The 23841-nt window shown below is 48.6% G+C and overlaps 1 protein-coding gene across 1 annotated transcript in view; it reads right to left on the reverse strand.

The window, feature by feature from the left end:
* Window positions 1-7171: 7171 nt before the first annotated feature.
* Window positions 7172-23841, reverse strand: part of CFAP57 (cilia and flagella associated protein 57) — a gene marked incomplete at both ends in the record, with an annotated part of 68076 nt that continues 51406 nt past the window's right edge. Inside the window, 4 exons of the mRNA XM_080921947.1 lie at window positions 7172-7386; window positions 15361-15493; window positions 23095-23238; window positions 23339-23473. Of these exons, the coding sequence (XP_080778073.1) occupies window positions 7172-7386; window positions 15361-15493; window positions 23095-23238; window positions 23339-23473 (627 nt within the window). The remainder of the gene's footprint in view (window positions 7387-15360; window positions 15494-23094; window positions 23239-23338; window positions 23474-23841) is intronic.

The following is a 23841-nucleotide window of genomic DNA, read 5'->3' on the forward strand; positions in this document are numbered from 1 at the left end:
CTCCAAGGGAGCAGAGGGTGACTGGCAGGCTGTCCCACATCTTTTGTCCTTCCTCTTCGGTAAAGAATATGTTAGTATATTCTTCGATCTCCTTTTGATGTGTATGAAAACAACAACCCAAAGCAACAAAATCCAAGTGATTTTCCCAAGAACAGTTCACAAAGTAACAGTGCCTGGCCTGGCTTCTTCTTTGTTTTGTTCTGTGCAGAAGAGTCGGGGTCTCATAACTCCAGAACAGTTCCGTTTGTATGTATATGTTTCAGCTTAGTAATTATTTTTTATTCTTCTCTCACATATTACATCCAAATTCATCTGCAGTTTCCCCTCCCCCCTCCTCTTGAAGACTCCCCCTCCTCCAGACCCACTCCTCCCTCATTTCTCTTTAAAAAAATGGGGGGGGGGGGAGTGGCTGGAGAGATGGCTCAGTGGTTAAGAGCACTGACTGCTCTTCCAGAGGTCCTGAGTTCAAATCCCAGCAACCACATGGTGGCTCACAACCATCTGTAATGGGGTCTGATGCCCTCTTCTGGTGTGTCTGAAGACAGCTACAGTGGACATATATATAATAAATAAGTTCTTTAAAAAAGAACAAACATTAAAAAAAAAAAAAAAGCGGTCCTCTCAGGGATCTCAATCAAACACGGTACAACAAGTTACAATAAGACTAGCCACAAGTCCTCATATCAAGGCTGGACTAGGTAACCCAGTAGGAGGAAAAGGGTCCCAAGAGCAGACCAAAGAGTCAGAGCTAGCTTCTGCTCCCGCTGTTGGTAGTCCCACAAGAGCACTGAACCACACAGCTGTAGTGTGTATGGCCTGGGTCAGATCCAGACAGGCTCCCTGACTGTCTCTTCAGTGTCTGGGGGCCCCCTCTTATTTGTGTAACTTAAGCCTTTCTAGTAGCCTGCTCAAAAGACCAGGGGAAACTAATGCATTAAAACGAAAGTGTTCGCTGGGCTGTGGACGAATTCCAGTGGTTGCTCAGCGCCCAGTTCAATCCCCAGAGCTGCAAAACTATATGTACTTGAATTCTAAAATACATTTTATTATAGACGGTATTAATGAGCTCTTTCAAACGTCATATACATACAATCTGTATCTCAGTTCAAATTAGCTACACATCAGAGTATCAAGTAGCTACCTTTGCCTGGGGCTGGAACCTTGCTGGGAAATACAGCTCTGGCTAGCTTTCCCCTGAAGACAACTTTAGGGCTCCTTGACTGCCACAGGGCAGGAGACATTGGATGACATAGTGGACACTAATCCTGCCACTCTGCAAAGCACTGTGAACGTGCCCCTTTTACAAGAAACAAGCCTGGGAGAGCCGAGGTCTAGCAGAGTTCGCTGGCCTGGATTCCAATATCCTGGTCCTTAGGAAACTCTAGTCTCATGCTAACCTAATGTCCTAGACAAAAGCTCATGCAGGGATTCCCTAACATTCCCTTTCTCTTCTCTTTCCCTTTGGAGTCTAGAGGAGGAAGCAAGAGCCTAAAGCTTGTCAGTTTGAATACTGACTTTGTGAGTCAGTGGCTCAAAGTAAGTGTTGAATGTCCGTAAAGCAGAGGCTGTGGGGGTGGTTCGCATGGGGAGAAATGGAAGGTCAGGAGGTAGAGGTGGCAGTGGGCAGGGCAGGAGAAGCTGCAGGTCTGAGGGGATGTACCGGGGAAGAGCAGATGAGCTGGAGCCACCTTCCCCTGTGCTCAGCTCAGGCTGAAGTGAACCTGTTCCAGGAATGCCACTGCCTGCTTGAGTCCCTCTCATGGCCAGCCTGTGTTCTTCGTGACCTTCGAGACCCTTTTCGATGTCATCCCCCAGCCTTAAAACCTGTGTGTGCTGGTTTTCCTTCCAGATGATTCCTTCCCTTCAGGAACGAGCTCAAATGTTACCTTTGGCTGTTGAAATCCATTCCAGAGGAAGGTGTGAACAAAGTCTTACCCTCCTTCTGAGGCCTCTGATTCCACTCCACCAAAGTTTACTCTGGGGAACCGATGAGTTCATTGGGATTACTTCCAGAGCATAGGTGAGGGGTTAGTTACTTGAATGTGGGTGCTGCCCCACAAAAGACTGCACTGGAAAGTCTTTACCCAGCAGGGATGATGGTTTTCCCACGGGTTCACAGAGCAAGTTCCCTCTAATAGGTTCCCAGACCCCAGCACAACTGACTCCTGGCTGGGCGTACCATTCAGGCTGTAAAACTCAGCACATAGAACCGTCAGTCAAGATGAAAACAAAGACCTGATCCGTCAAAGGCCATAGTTTTGGGAAAGCCTCTAAATGTACTAACCTTGCTTTCTGGCTTCTGTAGTTCCACTTCTGGCTAACTTTTTGTTAACTGAAGCATGTCAACCCAGGACACAGTTTCTGTGCTTAAAAGTTCATCCTGAGAAAGGCTCAGGCCTACACTGGGATCCTGAACACCTGTGTAAGCAGTCTCCCCTGGTGGACACCCCACACATCCCCCTTCAATAGTCTTCCTTGGCTTATATATTGTAGCCTTTCCCCAAGGGTGCACATAATTAGGTCAGAGATGCACACAGCAGGTGGTATGGAGTGGCAAATACTTAGGTGATGCCCTACCCCCACCCCGTGACCCTCTATGCTTCTCTATGAGAAGTAAGCAGTCAGTAAGACCAGCTGGGTTAATCTTTTACAAGTGGCCCAGGTGAACTCTGAAGATGGTCACTGTTGGACTCTGAGGATAGTCATATACATCCCCTTCCCAGAAGAGCTTCCTGGACAGTCTAAAATCACCACGTCCCCAGGATTTCTTATTCCTTTAATCTTACCTCTGTTCTTCCTCTTATCACTCCCACATACACATTACTGGGGGTCTCCCTCTTGAAGGTCCCTCTCGACCTTTATGAGGAAGGACTCGCTTGGTTTGCTGCTGTATACCCAGCTCCTAGAACAATAGGTGTGCAACTCAACATTGTTGAATGACTGGAATCGTGGTTTTGGAGCTGGGATGATGTTGAAGTCGCAGCTCTAACTATGCAATTTTAGAAAACCTGCTGGGTTTCTATTGCTTCGTTAAAACATCATAACCAAAGGCAGCTTGGAGAGGAAAGGGTTTATTTCACTTACTCCTGAGCATCACAGTCCATCCCTGAAGGAATGCAGGACAGGAGCCTGGAGGCAGGAACTGATGCAGAAGCCATAGAAGAGGGCTGCTTACTGACTTGTTCTCCACGGTTTGCTTAGCCGGCCTGAAATGAACACTTAGGACCACTAGCCAGGGATGGAACCACCCACAAAGTACCAACCCTTCCCACATCGGAAATCAAGAAAAGCCCTGTGTAGACTTACCTACTGGCCAATCTGGTGAAGGCAGTCTCTCAACTGAGGTTCCCTCTTCTCAAATGACTCTAGCTTATGTCATGTTGACAAAACACCTCACCGGGACAGGCTTGGTAGATCGGGTCTCTTCATTGGTAAAATGGGGAACGCACAGCTCAGTAAGTGGTTATGAGGGGAAATGGTAGAATTATCGTACCCTTTCTGTGAACCAAGTGTTGTGCAGGGGACACAGGAATGATCTGGGAGCTAATGTTCCTGTCATTTGGGAGGGAAGGCTAGGAGAAAAAAGGACATACAGTACAGGGTGGCCGTAGGGCATCAGTGGATCCAGACCTAGTGTGGTGACTGACCGTTCGTCTAGGTACACATTTGTGGAGGACATAGGTCCCACTTATGATTCTCATCCTCTTCCCAGATAAGAGCTCTAGGATTATAATTCGTGGCTCACGGGTGATTGAACAGAGGTAAGCCCCTGACTCAAGCTAGGCCCCAAAGTCTTCCTTTAACCCATTTAAGACCAGGAGCGATGGCTCAGTGGTTAAGAGCGCCTGCTGCTCTTGTAAAGGACCAGTGTTCGATTCTTCAGACACATATAAAGCAGTGCTGTTGCTAAAACTCCTCCCCTGAGGGAGAAGTAATGTCTACCTTTCTCCTTAGGTCCCTTGACAAACTGAGGTACAAATTCTACCATTGTTTATTCTGGGAAACCAATGAGTTTCTTAGGCTGCCTCTAGAGCACTGGAGGTAATGGGTGGGAGTGTGGGTGGCCCTAAAGCAGTTACACTGGAAGGTCTGCACCCAGAATAGATGACCCCTTTCCCCATGGATTCATACATGGAATTGTTATCTCTAGTCCTTCGACCTAGATTTACTAAATCCCATCCACTCACACCCCAAGTCTACTTAATTAGGCCAGAATTGTATACACCTGGTTGGGAGGTTCGGTTGGCTCCTCAGTGAATGCCCTCTGACCCTTTAGCCCCACAGGGAAGGTCAACAGTCAACAGGCCCAGCTGTGGTGACTTCTTTTTGCAAGTGGCGCAGCTGAACTCAAGAAGGAAGATAGTGGTAGTTTATCTGAGCAGATAATCCTGTACAGAAGGCTGGGAAACACCTTCAACCTCAGTTCCAGAGGATCTGATGCCCTCTTCTGGACTCCGTGGGCACCTGCACTCACCCATGTGCATGCCTTTGGGAGAGTAAGGATAGGTGCATTCGAACTCAAGCAAACCTTAAACACAACAGCAGCAGCAGCAGCAACAACAACAACAAAACCCAAATAAACAAACAAAACCCCAAACCAAAAACAAGATTGGGCTGCAGATTTCATTTCTGTTGGGGCTTCTGCGGAGCTGTATTAAAGTGCCTTTCTGCCAGCGGGAATTCTGATGAGGTGCCTGTCTGCACAGGGGGTCCTCGACAAGAGAGGGGGGACAGGCTCCAGCTGTGTCCCAGGCCTTGGATCAGGTTTTTCTTGAGGTTTTCATGCTTCTCAGCCAAAAGAAAGCCTGTGGGACACCAGTGGAGCAAGAAAACAAATTCCCCTCTCTTTGCTTAAGCTGTCTGGAGTCATAGCCAAAGATGGGTACCTGTAGTATTCTGCTGGAGCCCACAGTTCCAGTTTTAACAGTTATGTCAATACACTAGTATGTGTGCCGAGAGCATTCTAGCCCTCTTCTATCTCATGACACCTACTAGATGACCTTAAATACAGTTCTTGTAAACCTACTAGCCTCCGCAGGTAAGTAGTATGCTGGTCCTGCTTGCTGCCTAGTACATGACAAAGTTATGTTGTTATGCCCTAGTGTGGCTCCACTCATGAGAATCTGCCTGCATTTCAGACATAAAGCATAACTGCTCTCTTGAATTTTTGATGGTCTTGTGCCTTACTTAGTTAGGGTTTTACTTCTGTGAACAGACACCGTGACCAAGGCAAGTCTTATAAAGGACACCATTTAATTGGGGCTGGCTTACAGGTTCAGAGATTCAGTTCAGAATCATCAAGGTGGGAGCATAGCAGCATCCAGGCAGGCTTGGTATGGAGGAGCTGAGAGTTCTACATCTTCATCTGAAGGCTGATAGTGGAAGAATGACTTCCAGGCAGCTAGGATGAGGGTCTTATATCCCAGACGAACAGTAACACACCTACTCCAAAAGGGCCACACCTTCTAATAGTGCCATTCCCTGGGCAGAGCACATACATAGTATCACAGGGAGGATGGACCCCACTTCTGATCCTGAGATGTCACTTGTCTTTCTGAATCATTGTCACGCCTTCTACCTCCCCATGAAGTCAACATAGGTGAAGTGGAGGGAGGTCTGAGAGATAGTAGCTAGAGAACCAGGATCACCCAGCAGGTGTAGGAGCGTGGAAGGCAGAATGTGGAGATCTAAACAAGACAATCTCTAGCCTCAGATTCTGAGGCTCTGTTCCTCCCTCTGCAGCTGAGGAAACAAGCCACTGGCTCAGGTACTAGCTGGAGGCTGAGGTGGGAGTCTTTCTTACTCTAAGCTACTTCTTCTGTCTTCTCTTCATCTCCTGGACAGCAGCCACATGAAGCTTAGGCATAAGATAGATCACTTGGGGCATTTTCCACTTCCCCCTCCCCCACTTGTTTAGATTCTCTGGGAGTCATATGCTTATACCCCCAACTCCCCTGGCCCATGGTGTTTTTAAAGGCCCCTCTCCAGGACCGTACATGAACACACAAGCATTGGAAGCCACTGGGCAGCAGAGTCACAGTCATGGCCCCACCTATGTGACTGTGTGCCAGTCACTCCCAAGCCATCTTGTTGGAGGAAAGGTGATGTCTTGATTAAGCACATTCCCTGGTGATGTGTGTGTATCCCTTGAATGACAACCTCTGTGAATTCGCCTCTGCTCCTCAGAGCTCCATTTCCCCTGCATATTTCTCCTTTCCAGGCTGTGCTTCCTCTCCCTTGGATTGGCTATAAACTCCTGCCAGTTCTGAAGTCAGCAGAATTCATCTCTCTCCCTCCACTCAGCCGCCTTCCTGGGCCAAGCCCCCAGTGGGTGAAGGACAGGATGGCTTTCACACTGCTATGGAGGGTGTGGGCTGAGTAAGGAAGTGGGCAGTAGAGACAGAGTCCCCAGGGACACCCATCACTCCCAGAGTCCTTTCCAATCTTTGCTGTGTGCCTTCCATTTTGAAAATAGGACAGTAGAGTTTCTAGTCTGGCTGTGAAAACATCCAGGGGCAGTGGCTACAGTGTCGGCAAAGCAGTCTGGGGGAAACTGAAGAGCCTGGGAGACGGCAGGCTTCATGCAGCCAGAGGAGGACTGCTAGGAAGGACTTGGGCTTAAATACCTACGTAGATATCTGTTTCATGCAAGAGAAGCCAGGGACATCTGCTTTATACTCCTTTGCTCATTACTACATGAAGGAGTTTCTTGCCCTGGTATCTATATGTGGCTATACTCCTGGTATAAGACCTGGATAAGACCGGAGAGAAAAGTATAAAGTGTCCCCAGAGAAAGAGGAACCAGGCAAGGTCACACAAACACAGATGGGGAGACAAGAGGAGAGGCAGGAAGTCCCTCATCATGTTTCCTAAGGAAGAAGAAAGCAGAGGAGACCTTGTTTGGTCCTGACTTGGCTGGGAGAGATGAGAGCCAGGAGCAAACAACAGTGGCTTTGGAGGACCCACAGCCCCCAGTCCTCAGGTACTCCCTCTTCCCGGCTTTCCTAAGCAGAAGCCGGGCAAGCTTGTGAGCAAACACCTTTATTCTGACCCTGCCCCCAGCTTTCCAGGATGAAAGAGGCTGGTGGGACTTAGGTAGGAGTCTGGCTTGGTGGCAGACACCTGGAGCATCTCCTGCTTCTGGCTGTGACTGGAAATGGCTCACCGGAGGTCACTTGGTGTGCACTTCAAAATCCACGTCTGAGTCGATGAGGGAAGGCAGCCGAACTCCGGCGATGGTGTGGAAGCCTGGGACCTGCTCTTGCTCTTGGATCTGGTCTCTGAGGCGGCGGATTTCCAGGCGTTGCATCTCGATGATTCTCCCAGTTTCCTCCTGTTCATTCAGCCTCATAGTGGTACTGGGGCCGGCTACGTCCTTGCTGAGCACTGTAAGGGACAAAGCAAGATCCCTGTGGCCTGTTTACCGAACTACTGAAGTCCCCGCCCCCTCCAAACATCCTCGGAGCATCCACAGAGGGACAGATTAATAGGTCACTTAGCTGTCACTCCAAGTGGTAAGTAAGCCTGTGTGAGTACCTTGCTGGGGACACTTGTGACTTCCCAGGGGATGATGCTGGAGAGTCACAGCCACCAGCCCTCTGGTAAAACATGATGTTTCTGGATCCAGACTCCTCTCCTCTCTCTCTCTCTCTCTGTGGCATCTGCTAATGCTTCCCGAACCTCTGATCTTGCCATCTTCCCTGTCTTGGCACTATCTTAGGCATCCTTAGAGTCTGTGGCTTTTTGTCAGGCCTGGGTCTCAAAGGGCTGGACTCCAAGCAATAACACTGGGTCCCATGCATGCCCCCTGCCCCTCTTTCTTCACTACCCGGGGGTCCCCCTGCTGCCTCTCCCATGCCAGTGTGCCAGGCTGACCACAGACCCTTTCATTGTTTGCACTCAGTAATCAAGACGAGATGGCTTCTTCCTGCAGTTCCCTTTTACCCATGAGATGGGCTCCAAATTCAGTCTTCTTCCATCCACTGTGAGTCACCCCCCCCCCCACCTTCATTTCCTTGGCACCCTCTTGTCCCTGTTTTCTAATTGATCTGTTCTTCCATTTCATTTATCCTGCCCAGCCTGCACCTGAGATGGCCCAACCCGTTCAGGGTCTCCCCACCTGTGTCTGGCCTGCTGTGTGGCTCCTGGGGAAAGTAGCAGGTACGAGCCAGTGTTTCTTCTCCAGCCGACTGCTTAGGCTGTTGCACAGTGCTCAAACTTTCCCATCCCCACGGCAGCACACCTGAACTCTGACCTCCATCCTCTCTCTATCAGTCTTAACAAATGGTACTGCCTGTTTCTCCTTCCTACAGCCAGCCCTTTCCCGTGGCTCTCAAGGAGAGACGAGAAGAGAATAGATGTTGGAGGCGAAGGGAGAAACTGTTTCTATGGGGAAACAGTTGGCAGTGGCCGGTGGTCAGCTTTGCCTTGGCCTCTAACTGGTGTGACGGAGCCACCGTTTAAAGAATAGTTAGTTGGTTTATCTTGCTCTTCTTCCTCCTGGAAAGTCTGGTCCCTCCCTTTTCTGCCTTTACTTCTACAAGTTCTTTTCTGCAGTACCATGCTCACGATCTCTTAGTGTTCCTCCTATTCCCCCAAGTATTAACCCTTCAATCTCCCGATACTCATAGTCTCTGGAAACTGCTGCCCTGGATTTCACCACCTCTGCACCAGCATCCTCTAGTCCCTCCCACTAGCCTCCAGTTGCAGACACTAAACCAGTTACCATCTAGCTTCCTCGGTCCTGGGGGCACTGGGGGTCAGCCTGAGAGATTCAGCATGGGGTTTCTCTAAATGGCTACCACAGGCCTGGCCACAGCGGCTTATACTCCCCACAGCACCTCTCTGTGTGTTCTAAGAATCTTGCTCTAAATTGTAACTTTCTTTATATATATATATGAGTACACCGTCCTCATGCACATCAGAAGGCACCAGATCCCATTTCAGATGGTTGTGAGCCACCATGCGGTTGATGGGAATAGAACTCAGAACCTCTGGAAGAGCAGTCAGTGCTCTTAACCACTGAGCCATCTCTCCAGCCCTAACCTGTATGTTCTTGAGGGCACAGCATGTCGAAGATGGCCCAGAGGACCCCATGTGGTGCATCTGCTGTGTCTCTTGCTCTGTCTCCCTCTCTGGCTTGTGAGCATCTCTGGAGTCTGGGCTGTGCTTTTTCCTGTTTCCTCCCACCATCTCCCACTGGCCTCTTTCCATTCTTTCTCACAGCCTGTTCCTCATGCTGTGGGTGAATCTTACGGGGCTGCCTTTGGTGTCTGAGCCTCTGCCTGTTCCATGGCTGTGGGAAGCCAGCTCTCGCCATGACGCTCCATCTGCTCTTGCCTCTCTGCTCACATTCCCACTCTCCTCTTGCTCCTTTTCTGCTCAGAACCTGTCACCTTCCCGACCTGCTCAGTGTCCCTCTCGGCACGCTGCTCACAGGCTTCTTTTGATAGATAGATGGCTGGTACTGCTTAAACAATGAAGTCATCATCGCCACTATTGTTATTTGCAGTGTTGTGGTCTGAACCCAGCAGCCTCGTGCATAATGTAGAGATTCAGTGACGAGCTGCGTTCTCAGCTCCATATCTGACTTCGAATGATGGAAGACAAGGGAGTGGTCAGGGACACAGGGACACGCCTCCCACCTCCTTTCTACATGCTGTGTCATGTCTATTTTCCCTCTGTTGGGTTGGGAAATTTCTCTCTCTCCCCTGCCTTCCTTTCTATTATCCCTCTAGGCTCTAAAAGTTTAATATGCTTATATAACATAAAGGATGCAAAGCAGGGAGGCTGGGTTAGAAGCTCCAGAACACACATGAAGCACAATGGGCTATATATCATATATTATATACATATGTATACGTATATATCATATATCATATATATGTGTCATATGTATGATATATACCATGTGACATAGTATATGTATGTGTTATATGTGTATATATAATGTGTATATATACTTGTATATAATGTACATATACACGTGTAATATATTACACATATACACATAATATATAATGTATACATGTATATAATGTATAATAGATGTATATGCATATAACATATGCATATATTATATTGTACATATTATCTATTATGTATATATTGTGTGTGATCTCAGAACTCCTACAGGGACATGGGAGTTGAGACAGGAGAGTCCCTGGAAGCTTGGGTACAGCTATCCTGACTGTCCTGTCTACATGCACTCTGTGGTGCACATTCATCTGCATTTACACACACACACACACACACACACACACACACACACACACACACACAGTGGTTCCTCTGTTGTGAAATAATCAGAGACACAGGATGGTTTGGTTCCAGAGCTCTGGCCTTGATGCTTCTGCCCAGTATTTCAGTTCCTTTGAATTGCTGTTTGGATTCACAGTTCAGCCTTTGTCTTCCCCGTGCTACGCCATCCCTGGCGCTTTGATGCCCACATTTGCCCCCTTTATCCATGTTTCTCTTTACCTCTAGGATCATTTTTCTTCCTGATACACAATCTTTAAAAATTATTTTAAGAAGGTTTTGTTGGGGGACAAAGTTTGATTTTTGCCAATTTTCTTTACGTTTAGCTCCATTTTAAAGAGATCGTTTCCCTGGTGATCTATGTCTGGGGGATATAGCCACCAAGCTTCAGTACTCTGAAGAGACTGTCACCAGCGATGGCTCTCCCTGTTGCCACAGAGGAGTCACACCCGCCATCAGTCCACCTGTGCGTGAGTCCTTGCTCTTCTCCCTGACTTCTCGTACCCTCTTGTCTTCCGAGTTCTGTGGTTTTGATGTAGGCTTGCTGTTAGTTATTCTCTGGGGAGCCATTAGGATTCCTGGTCACCATCCTTTATCTATTCTGAGAACTTCAGTGACTTCTTGTAACTGAGCCTCCTTCTTCCTCAGAATCCACTCAGACAGCTTCTCCAGGCCACCCTGGCTCTGTTTTGTCTGGACTGAAACCTGGCCACCACCACCTTTATTCTTCAGTTCATAGAGCCTGCCTTCAGATGTGTGTATCTACCACAGTGCTCCATTAGTTCACCGAGGCATAATTATAATAATTACAGTTCTCATTTCTACTGGTTTAGTTATTTGTGGTTTTAAAATATAAGTCATCTGTAAAATGTTAGAAGACTCTTGCTTTAAAAAAAAAAAAAATCCAAGAGCTAGAGAGATGGCTCACAGGAGCACCGACTGCTCTTCTAGAGGACCTGGGTTTAATTCCCAGCACCCACATGGCAGCTCACAACTGTCTGAAACTCCAGGTTCAACACCCTCACATAGACATGCATGAAGGCAAAATAAAATAAAAGTAAATAATTAAAACATTTCAAGCTGGAAGGTGGTGTCTGCGGTGGCAGCCAAGCCTTTCATTCTAGCCCTTGGGGCGCAGAGGCAGAAGCAGGCGGATCTCTGAGCTCACGGCCAGCCTGGAGAGCCAGTTACACAAGGAGACCCTGTCTGGAAAGACTAACAGTAGTGGCAGTATTGTTGGTATCAGGAACTGGCTTTCACCACCGAACCCAGCGGAAACGTCATCCGTAAGCTATAGGGACCTCCCCATCCGTTACCATGGCAGTGGTCATACATCCCCAGCATCCTTTTGTTTCACCCCCCCTTCACCTGTTTATTTCCTTAAACATATAGAGTGTCATGTCCTTTCATTATATTTTACTCATCCTTCTCCTCATGTGTGTCACGCATGTGCATCTTCGTCTGGGTAGCGAGGAATTGAAGAAAGGACGGGCCGAGAAAGGGAAGCCAGGATCGAGGAGACTGGCCAGCTCTGATGGAGAAGCCACAGAAACCCCAGCAGCTCAGTGTGTTTATTATAGGGTCGAACAGAGAGACCAGATTATTACATACAGCTTGACAGGAGGAGGTCTCTGTAGGGAGCGGTCTTCAGGTAAGAAATATTTGGGCAATATATATATATATATTTTTTTTTTGGCACATGCTGTCAACATTTGCACTTGGACCAGGAGGGAAGATTTTGGCATTTCCTGTGGGGATGAGGCTCCAGGGTGCTGACAGAGCTTTTGACACAGTTCATGTCAAAGTGCATAGTCACTTGTTCAGCACTTCCTCCATATCCCAACTTCGTATGTGCATGTGTGTGTGAACACGTGTCTGGATGTGTATGCATGTGAACCCATATGTGTGTGCATGTTTGCCTGTGTTCATGCTGTGTGTGTGTGTGTGTGTGTGTGTGTGTGTGTGTGTGTGTGCATTCCCATGCATGCCGCTGCACACAGAGAGATCAGAGGCCAGTTCTCTCCTTCTACCATGCAGATCCAACTCAGATTAGTCCTTTTACCGTCTTGCAGGGCCACCGTCTCATATTAATAGTCTGACTTTTCATAGCCCCCAGCTTGGCACTTTGAGGATTTAGCATATGCTGGGTCTTTTCCTGTGCTCTTTATTTTCAGATTAGGATTTAGTTCCCTGGGCTCTGCAGTGGGGAACATTCATCTACCTATTTCCCTGCTTTCCCACTCTCTCTTTTTTCCTTTGGTGTTCCCTTTGTTCTCACAGATTATTTATGCCATTTTAGTTGGCTTTTAATAGCCAGCTTTGGTTGTAAGTTCTAGTGAGTGGCTTTAGTAATTGGAAAACAAGCAGGTATATCTGCCAGATCTATTAGTTAGTTGTCTTGCAAATTTGAAAACTATATATATGTTGTTAAAAACTAAAGTAGTGGTTAGGGAATGACAAGCTCTCTTCTTCAAAGGATTCTTAAACCAGCCAAATGGGCTGGTTCTAGGCAACTTGAAGAATGTGTATTTTGCACTGACTTGTCTTGGGAAGGGGGCAGGCACACATTTCAGAATCCAAGGTCAGACTTTAGTTTTGTACAACCAAGGTCGATGAATGAAATTTCTTGTCACCAAGTGTCATAGCGAGTGCTCCTCGAATAAAGCTGTAGTGGATGATGGATGTGATTGGTCTGTTTTCAAATAGCTCATGGTATGAGAGTTGGATGTGTGTATGTGTGTGTGTGTGTATGTATGTGTGTATATGTGTGTATGTATGTGTATGTATGTTTGTATCTGTATATGTGTGCATACAAGTGTGTATGTATGTATGTGTGTGTATGTTTGTATGTGTGTTTATGTATCTATGTATGTGTGTATGGTTGTATGTCTATGTATGTGTGTATGGTTGTATGTCTGTGTATGTGTGTATGTTTGTATGTGTATGTATGTATGTATGTATTTGTGTATGTGTGTATGTTTGTATGTCTGTGTATGTTTGTATGTCTGTGTATGTATGTATGTGTGTATGTGTTTGTATGTGTATGTGTGTGTACATGTGTGTAAGTGCCTGTGTATGTGTGTGTATGTTTGTATGTGTGTGTGTATGTGTTGTGTGAGGTCTCAGCTAAGAACTTTTCAAAATGCTTTGGTAAATCTGCAGTGCTTTCTCCCCGCTTCCCTCCTCTCCTCTTTTAGTCTTTCTCTTCCCCTTCCCCCTTTTCCTTGGTGTGTGCACAGGTGCACATGGAGAGGCCACAGGAGGACATTTCGTGTCTTTCTCTTGCTCTCCACCTCTTATTCCTCTGAGAAAGCTCTCTCACTAAACCTGGAGATGATTGTTTTCAGCCAGGCTGATGCAGTGACCCCCTGGGATCTTCTTGTCTTCCTTTCTCTACCTACCCCTGCATTGGGGTTATACCTCTATTTTCACCCTGCCAAATGCTGAGACTACAGGTGTATGCCATTATACCCAATGACTCCTGTGGCAGGTTTTCTTTTCTCTCCCCCCCCCCTTAGACCCCCACCCTGTATGAGGCAGAGTTTTATTATGTGGCCTTGACTGTCCTGGAACTCACTCTATAGACCAGGTTTGGCCTTGAACTCACAGAGGTCCATCTGCCTCTGCCTCATGAGAGCTGGAATTTAAGGTGTGTGCCACCGTGCCAGGTTTGTAATATTTTCAGAGAAGTTTTGTAGTTGTTGACAAGCAGATCTGAGCTTTACCCTCCCCTGACCCCTGCTGACCCCAAAGGAAGGTGACCTCATCTCTGAGAAGTCCGTAGCTCGTGCTTCAGGATGGGCACCGTGTTCCCATGTCCATGTTAAGGACTGAAGATGGTGACTTCTGGTCCTGTCATACTAACCAGAACCTGATACAACTGTATACGTACACACATACATGATGCTTGACAACAGAGATGCATGCAGTCCAGGAACAGAGAGTCACTAGGTGATCTCATCATTCCCTTACTCTAAGGAGGCCTCGAGGACAAGGCACCAGAATCATATGTGTAGCTCATCATAGACTGCACACAGTCACACAGCACAGGGCTCTACACAGATTGCAAAACTAGCCCAGCGTTCCCATGGCGTCAGGAATCCCAAGGCATTGCTGTGCGATGCTTCAGCGCACCGAGTCTTTGTTCCTGAATAGCAACCCACAGGAGACAGGGTGTGTCAGCTTCCCTGGCTTACCCTCACAGAGATGCCTTGTGTTCCCGGTTGGTCTGATTGTCAGGTATGACAATGACAGAGCATTTCTTCATTGCCTCAGAGCCTGTAGAGACTGGACACTGTTGGTCAACATTCCTTTCTTGGAGAGCTATGTGATGTTTCTCATGGGCTCTGGTGCCAGAAAAGGTTTATTCTCCAGAGAAAAAGCAGACGAGTCGAACCCCTTCCTTCTGCCATGTAATGGCAATTGGCCTTGAGCTCATGGCAATGCTCCTGCCTCTGTCTCCCAAGGGTGGGGATTCACCATCGTACTTCTCTATTTCCCTTTCTGCCTTGGCTACCAGATGTTCAGAGGTGCTTTAATGTGTCATTGAAGTCACCAACGTGGTAAACATTTCTTATGTAATTTCCCCCTCTCTTAGAGTAGTTTCTTATCATTTTGTCTTCATTTTCATTGTACAGGTCCCTTTCCACAATTCTAAAATGTAGGTGAGAGGGAGATGGCAGGGGGAGGGGGGGCAGGTGATATTGAGATTTAAAAATGGAACATATTTTTAAATTCATGAAGCCTGGTTTGAATATTCACAAGTCACTGCAGAATACTAATGTGTTTGATTTCAGGGCGCAGCCCCAGACCTCCTGGGGATGTTACATAATACACAGAGTGCACTTTTTGAAAGCCTGTGAGAGTCTGAGTTCTGGATTGCAGCTAACAATTAGGATTTCAGACAGGAGCCTAGGGCCCCATCAGTGAGAGCGTGCATGTGGGCAGTTCCTCAGAGCCTCTGGAGAGCAGGTGACTGCCTTGGCAAGGCTCTGAAACACCATGGGCGGATGTGACTCTGTACTGAAAGAAGCCAAAGGGAGACCTCTGCTCATGGCTGTCACCGGGTCTTGGTCTCAGAACCCAACCTCGCTGTGGCATTACCTGACTCTGGAACTTCTTGTGGTCGCGTTTTCTTGGTTACTTTCAGGGCTGATTCGAGGTCATAGATTTGGGAGCGGGTTAACTTCAACTCCCGGCGGAGCTCATTAATCTCTTTGATCAGAGAGACATTTTCCTTTAAAAGAGGAGGGACAGAGAGTATGATGTGCAGGTGCTCTGTGAGTGCAGGGTGAGCCTTCCTGGGCTTAAGAACCCAGGGGCCTGGACCCAGGTTAACCCTGGATCCTACACCCAGCAGTAGCTTCTGTCCTGCTCATCGCCAAGCCTTTCAAGGTACCAGCTAACTTGATTTCAGGCAGACATGGCACCTTTCCTACCCATCTGTGCTCTTTCCAGCATCCATAACAGCACTTCCTGGGTGCTTTGAATGTGCTTTAATGTGCGTAACCATGGCAACCCTTAGAGAGGCTATTACTATCATTCGGCTATGGTTCTGGAAATTGAACCCAGGGCCTTAAGAATGCGCTGATCTACCACTGATCTAGACCCTCCCGACCCTATAGTCATAGTTTTATAGGAAAGGAAACTGAAGCACCAGAGAGGTTAGGTGAGTGGCCTGATCCACATAGTTAGCAAGTAGCAGAGGCAGGATGTTAACCTCAACAACACTCTTAAGCACTGTGCTACTTTTTTCTGGTTCCTCCATTGATATGGTTAAACGAAAGGACATCTTTTAAGTCCGTAGATGCAACAACCAGCTCTTGCCCTCACTGCCATGCTAGTTAGTGAGCAACACAGACAGGCAAGCAGCTATTAACACCTGCTGTATCCACTGGAGACTTACCTATTTATGATTGCCTGGTATCCATTTACTTAATAAGTCTTTACAAGGTACCCGTGCTAGGTAGTTGTATGTCAACTTGACACAGGTTCAAGTCCTCCAAAAGGACAGAGCCTCAGCTGAGAAAATGCCTTCATAAGATCTAGTTGTAGGGTTGTGCCATCTCTGGATAGGTGGCCTTGAGTTTTTAAGAAAGCAGACTGAGCAAGTCATGAGGAGCAAGCCAGTAAGCAGCATCCCTCCATGACCTCTGCATCAGCTCCTGCCTTCAGGTTCCTCCTACCCTGTTTGGGTTTCTGTCCTGACTTCCTTTGATGATGGACAGTGATATGGAAGTGTGAGCTAAATAAACCCTTTCTCCCCCTCCCTTGTTTTTGGGTCCTGGGGTGTATAGAAAGATAGACAGAAGGAATGGGGCTGACTCTGACTCATTTGCCTGCACTTGGGACCCTTTTCTTCCTACTGGGTTGCCTCGTCCAGCCTTGATATGAGGGTTTGTGCCTGGTCTTATTGTAACTTGTTAGGCCATGTTTGATGGATATCCCTGAGAGGTCTGCTATTTTCTGAAGGGAAATGGTGGAGGAGTGGATCTTGGGGAGAAGGGAGGTGGGGGGGGTGGACTGGAAGGAGAGGAGAGAGGGAAACTGCAGTCAGGATGTAATAATACAAGAGAGAAAATTTTATAAAGCAAATGAAAGTGAGATCTGGTCCCTACTCTTGAGGACTTTACAGTTTAGTTGGGGTAGGAACATATCTGTGTTTCCCTGGCTTAATGATGTGAAGGACAAAGGCACATAGAAAGACAGTCTTGTCTGAATGACAGATAAACTCTTATGAGTCAACCCCAGGGCTGAGGCTTAAATGACTTAGCTAAAAAGACAGAAAAGAATATTCTAGGACATGGAACAGCAGGACAGGGGATAGAAGTATGCCATGGCTGACATGGGCTGAGTTTCTTTTCTAATTGCTGTACCTCAAATCTCTGCCTTCCTCTGCCTTAGCACAAGGGTTCTCCTTAGATATGACCAAGGAGGAGTCCCTATCCCTGTAGGTATGGAGTGACTGGACACTTTGTTCTCAGAACCCATAGTCTCAGGATTCAGTCTGTTTTACACATGCCTGCAAATAAATCAACTCAACATAGTTAAATAAAGCTGCTGACTCAGCAGTTTGGTGCAAGTTCCTAGACTATTTCTTCTTTGTATGCTTGTGTGTGTGTGTGTGTGTGTGTGTGTGTGTTGTGGTGCATGTATGTGCATGTCTATGTGGCCATGGAGGCCAGAAGGAAACAATCAGGTGTCCGGCTGAGACACAGTCTTTCACTGGACCTAGAGCTAGGCTAGTGGGCACCAAACCCCAGCTAATTCTCCTTCCTCTTTTGCCCACAGCACTGAGGTTACAGGCACACACAGTCATGGCAGCTTTATATGTGGGTGCAGAGAAATCTGCACACTTGTGCAACAAGCACTTCACCTACTGAGCCATTTCCCCAAGTCTCTGCTTTTCTAAATGGCAGTGCCTGCCTCTGGGCTCTGAGCACCACTGGGTGGGAGGTGCTGGGCTGGAGCTTGGATGACAAGTCCTCCTCTATGGTGAGGAAGCACCCGTGGAACCCTTGGGAGGGCAGGGACTGCTAGAGATAACCCAGAGATCCCCCCTCCCCAGAGCCTCTCAGTCTAAGTGCAGACCAAGAGTTTAGAAAACTCTAGAGTTCCAGCATTCTACTACATTTCAACACTCCTCACTTTACAGAGCCCCTCCATGTTGGAAGCAGAGCCAGGCCTGGCTCCTTGACCGAGGCCCCGGTGATGGTCGATCATATTCCTTTCCAGATGCTGTCTAGTAAAATTCCCTGCCAGCCTCCCCTGGGTCTTTTCCATGCTGGCTTTATTGTGAGTGCTTCAACACATTGTTTTTTATTGAACACTAAGACCTAGGGCATCGTTCTGCGTGTGAGGTGTGCTCAGTAAGTATTTGTGGGCTTGGATAAGCAGGCAAAGAATGTGGTGGGCACAGAGACAGAGGAGAGGGTCTTTTGAGAACCATAAAGAACTGGGCAGGCTCACGGGCCTGGGGGCTTGCGGGGGTGGGGATACTTTCTTTACCTCTCTTAGCTGGCTTTGTTTAGCTTCACTTCTGCCTCATCCAACAAAAGAAGAACACGACAGGGGACAGAGACAGAGGCACAGAGGCTGTAGGTGCCCTGTCCAGAACTCTCAGGTCCCTCTCCTAGGCGCGTCCTGCCACCGTGTCAACGGGTCTCATCGGTTTTGTGTCTTGAGCCTCGTCTCCCACAGTGATGTGTCTCAGCTGTCTGGCAGCCCCCCACCACTAGTGGAATGACTCCAGGCAGAGCCCTAGGTTCTCCCTAACCCCTCGCCAGCCACAACCCTGTGACTGAGATTTCAGGCTCCTGGCACCCTGCGGTGTGAGTGCCGATCTCTAACTCAACTGCACCTCCATGATGACCCTCAGAGTTTGACCCCATTTTTATTCCCTCCATACATTTGTATGTATATGGGTGTTTTGCCTTTATACATCTACGTATCACGTGCATGCTTGCTGCCCGAGGAAGCCAGAAGAGAAGATCGGATCGTGATCTGTGGGCGCTGGAACTGAACTGGAGTCTTTTGGAAGAGCAGCAAATGCTCTAAACCACTGACCCATCTATCTAGCCCTGCAGGCTGCCATCTTAATGGGACGTGACTGAGGCCAGAAATCAAATGTAGCCCAGGACCCTGCGTCTGCTCCTTCGCTCCTTCGCTGGCCCTTTACCTCCAACGTCACAGTTCCTGATTGCTATCTATATGAACTGATGTTAAAGACAGAAGTCTCTCTTGGCTGTAGTGTCTGATGTCACTTGAGTCAGAAGCATGAACTTAGCCCAGTGAGAGGCAGAGATGATGGAGGGAGAAGACTGCCTTAGCCAGGAGCCCCGAGGGGGCAGACCGAACGGAAGGCACTCATAAATATGATGATGGTAAAAACAATGTGGAGAATGACAGTAGCTGTGAGGCTCGGTCTGCAGCAGCTGCATGGGGAAGGTTTTCTCAGATTCCAGTGTCTGTGAGGACATCGAGAAAGTGACTAATGGGGTCCGCCTCCAGAGTAGTACCCTGCTCCTGTCTGTCTCCTGCCTTCTACACTCCCCTCTTTATGTCAGTCCTATTCCAGTGGCTCAGACCAAAGGATGGCCAAAGGTACCCCCACCAAAGACGCATGAGTTCCCTAAAAATGTTTTCTAGGGTGGCCTACTTTCTGAGGAACCCAGAGGTCATACTGCTGTCTGTATGCTATCATATGCCATATGCTGTCGGTATGACATCATGCTGATGTCAACTGTGTGTGACTTTGTAAATTAAAACAAACAAACCAGTGAGTTCCACAACTTGCTAAGCCTTCTCTTCCTGCTGGCATCCTGGCCCAGACGATCTATAAATGATTCCAACCGTCCAGACCTACTGGGAGGCAGGAAAGATCTGATCTGTTCCAAGTTTGGAGAATCCCAGAACCCTCTTTAGACACTAAGGTGTTTGTGTGAAGGCTTTGAAACAAGGTAACCCGGGGCTGCTTTAGGCCTTTGGAACAGAGAGGTGAAGTCCTGGCTCAATTTACTGAAAGTGATGTTGGAGAAGGAAAGGGAATGACTATAGCTCCCCCTACTGGCTGCTCTGGGTCAAAGACTTTATGTGGAAGCTGATCCTTTGTGTGGGAATCTGGCCAGGGAGGAGGAATGCAATCTTGGGAGCCTCGTGTCTGTTAGCAGGATCATCTACCTGCACAGAGAAGACAGCTTGTTATCCTCCCTCTTCTTCCTGCCATCCTCCTGTGCCTGACCTGGCATCTCAATTTGTCCTCTCTACTTTTGGCGTAGCCACATTCCCCCTCCCAGCTCTTTTTTTACCCCTAACCTGAGAGGGTTTCCTGCCTCACCAGACAGAATTCTCTGCCAGTGGGGTCCATCTTTAAAAGACAGAGACAACTGTGTCTGAGAAGCACTCTGACCTACATTCAGGATGAACCACGGTTCTTGGCAACACGACCCAGGGCTAGGAGCCATTCCAGTGGGCTCATGCTGCCTCAGATGCTCTGCAATAAACTGAGGTCTGTGGATTCAGGAACCCCCACTCTCAACCCCACCCTATCCTCTTGCTTTAGCCTAGAAGCAGGGAGCTTCTCCCAGCTGGCCCTCAGCCACCCTCCACCCACCCTGGGGCCCTCACTCCTTTGAGACTTCGAGGACCAGGTTTCCTCCGTGGGCCCACACCACTGGATAAACATAATGGTCCATGTTCCTCGGGAGCCCTCAGAGGGCGAGGCTACTCAGCTCATTGCGTAAGGCGACCTTGGGGAATGTGTAGGGATGGGATACAGTGCGTGTTCTGGGTGTTCGCATGGTACAGCAAGTCCGGTTTCCATGTTTGTATAAGCATACTGGGGAATGGTGTGGAGGAAGCCCTGAGCTCCTATCTGGATATACAAATGAGATGGTGGCCCCATTCTTTTTCCTCGGTTGTTTTCCAGTGAGTTGCTTATCTACCATGCTTGCCCTGGCTTTCCTTAGCCGGTATGGAATAAAGTGTTGGGGGTCCCGGTAGCCACACAGGCAGCTCCTAACCACCATGTACTAAGGCACCCAGGGCTCCTAGCCAGTACCTGGGTGTGTGCATCTGGAATCACTAGTGCTCCTCTTTCCCACCCCAGGCCACAGGCCTCCCTGGCCCATGAATGATGAATCTGTGGACTCATTTACTTCCACGGTGGCTCTAGACTGATTTCTTTGCTGGGGTAAAGAAAAAGAGATGGCAGTTTGGGGCCCTAATTCGGTACCAGGCCACTGGCTGATGCTTGTCTTGGCCAGTCACTGCACCGGTCACTGGGGAAGGTGTTATTTGTCCCATGTTACAGATAAATAGAAGTTTCTGGAAGCCCAGAATCTCCTGGCCAAAGAGCAGGGGAGCGCGTTCACTGTGTCTGCTCTCTTCCTACACCCTGGGTGAGAATACAGTTTCCAGTTAGGCTTCGAATGCATAGCTCTGCAGCCTCCCATGACTCTGGCCTGGCTCTCTTGCTCAACCTCAAGATCAAAGAAAACAGTCTCGGCACCCAGAACAGTAGTTCTTTAAAAGAGAACATTCTTTTTAAAATGTCTTCTGGGCTGGCCATGTGGCTTGGTGATAGAATGTTTACTTGGTTGAAACCCTGGATTCAGTCTCTAGCCCTTGAGAAAAGAAGACCCTTCTAACGTTTGCCAGAGCCACTCTTACCCAGAGCCCTGATGTAATCAGCAAGAAGTCTCTGTGTGTGCATGTGGTGGTGCTGGTGGGACCCAGAGCCCCACCCCCAGGCTCCCTTCTTGTCTCCAGATGTTATCTTTTCTAGATCCACAGAAGTCACAGCACAAAGGCTTTCTTCCTCTGTCCTTTCCTCCCTCCTCCCCTCCCTCCTGTCCTCCTTCTTTCTTTTCAAGACAGTTTCTTTTCTTTTTGAACTAGCTCTGTAGACCAGGCTGGCCTCAAATCTAGAGATCCACCTGCATCTGCCTCTGGAATGTTGGGATTAAAGGTGCGGGTCACCATGCCCTGCTAACATACGGGTTTTAATGCTGTTTAAGACTGAAGACTTTCTGGGATCCACCTCATAGGAGCATTGGTAGAATTTGTTCCGCTGTCTGTTCCTACCCAGAATTCTCCAGGGAATGGGGGAGGGGAAGAAACATGGCATCTGCCCTAGCACCCTCATGCAAGCATCTGCCTCCTACAGAAGCCTCTGGTCTCTTCTTCCTTCTTTCCTGGAACTAACTTTAGCTTTGGACTCCTGCTTGGCATGGAGAGACGGACCAGCCCCTGGGGGCCATCAAGCCTATGAGCTGAGGTCCTCCATTCGGCAGTGAGACAAGCTGACAAACACCACTGTCACTCTGGTCTCCTTGTCTAGGCTTCCTGTGCTCAAAGTCCATGTTTTAGGTAGCCCTGGCTCTTAGCCGGACTGTGTGTGGTTGTTGGGACCAAGGGACCTACTAGTCACGTCCGTTCCTCTTGCCTGGTCCCAAATAGAAATGGTTTGAATGGGTAGTGGGAGGGGGTGCTGATTTTAAAATGGGGAGAGACCAGCTGTGCCTTGGCGTGGCCTGGATTGCTGAGTGCTCTGCCTACCTGTGTGTAACTCTACAACCTAGTATCTGGTTTCAATCCAAACTGCACCCTGTTCCCATCCCAGTATTTCAATTAGGATGTTAAAGAAATGTAACCATAAAAGTATGTGTCCCATGTGATTCTGATGTTCTCTTTTGATATAACTTCATATCAATTGCCTCAGATGATACTGACACCCAAACAGAAATCTAGCAGAAACATCTCGATGGGCAGTCCCAGTAAAGTGCCTGGGTGGGGCGGCAGGAATGGGGCCAGGCTCTTTGAACTGTCTGCTGAAGGGTCTTGGGATCTGGGTGTGTGGAGCTCATTAAATTCGAGATCTTTGCCAACACTGCGGGTGTGGTTCAATCTGGACCAAGAGATAAGGTTAAGACCAGAGGCACCAGAAAGGAAGATGAGGCAGGTAGAGGCTGGCCAGACACATCCCGGGAGGTGGGATAAAAGGCAGCAAGGCTGTGTGGTGAAACGGGAGTTGAAAACGGAAGAGAGAAAGGAGCAAAGGAGTCAGGAGAACTGGGACCTGAATGCGTCACGGATAACGGAGAAGACCGAGGCAGGACACTAGCTTGTCAGGGATAGGGGCAGGATGGCAAAAGGAACAGGGCTACCAGTGGGCATGATGATGCTAGGTGGGCTCCTTGGTGGGCCCCGGGCCATGGTTACAGCCAGGATGAGCTCCGGGATATCAGAGAGGAGGGGCCATGAGAAAGCTGAGGGTCCCTGGATGTGGGAAGCCTAGAGCGTGGGTGGTCTCGGGCGGCAAAGGGATGCATCTGGTACCTGCATGATGCGGACATAGTCGGTGCGGTGCAGCTCGCCCTCCTTGACCACTTTCTTCTTGAGCGTGGCCAGGTTCCTCTCGAGGTGCTCCCGCTGGCGAGCGTACTCCTGTTGCAGGTCCGAGTTCAACCCTGCAATCTCCACCTGGCGTATCATGTGCGGAGACACTTAGCCAAGGAAGGGGGCCCGTGAAGCCCAGCGCGGGGCACTGTGGGAGGGCAAGGGCGGGGCACTCAGAGCTCACCATGTCTGCCCGCTGCACATACTTCTCAAAGAGACCACGGATCTTCTCCTTCAGCAGCCGGGGCTCCTGGATGTATGCCACACAGTTGTGAAGGTCTGTCTTAAACCGCCGGACCAGTGCTTCCAGGTCCCTTTCCTGAAATCAGACATTTACCCTTGGGACAGCATGGCGTGCTTCAGTCAGAGGTTAATGAGAGAGGGTCCAGCGTGTCCTCATCTGGGACTGACACCTGACTGTTGGGGCCCACCCTGGGCACAGAAACCTAGATGGGCAGCCAGCCCAGAGACAGCAATTCTGAAACACTGGTGCGCCTGCCTGGGCTGGGTACCCTGCCTGAACAGCGGCCAAGAAGACAGACCACACACGTGGCACCCCCATTGCTCTGGATTCCTTTAAAGGCCTCAGGATTATAAGATGAAAGGGAAGTCATGTGGCCACACTTTCCTTTAGCGCCAAGAAAAATATATCATTCTGTCTCACAGATTCTTATGCAGGGCTGCCCT

The sequence above is a fragment of the Micromys minutus genome (genome assembly GCF_963924665.1).
Source record: "Micromys minutus genome assembly, chromosome: 9".
NCBI classification, from domain to species: domain Eukaryota; kingdom Metazoa; phylum Chordata; class Mammalia; order Rodentia; family Muridae; genus Micromys; species Micromys minutus.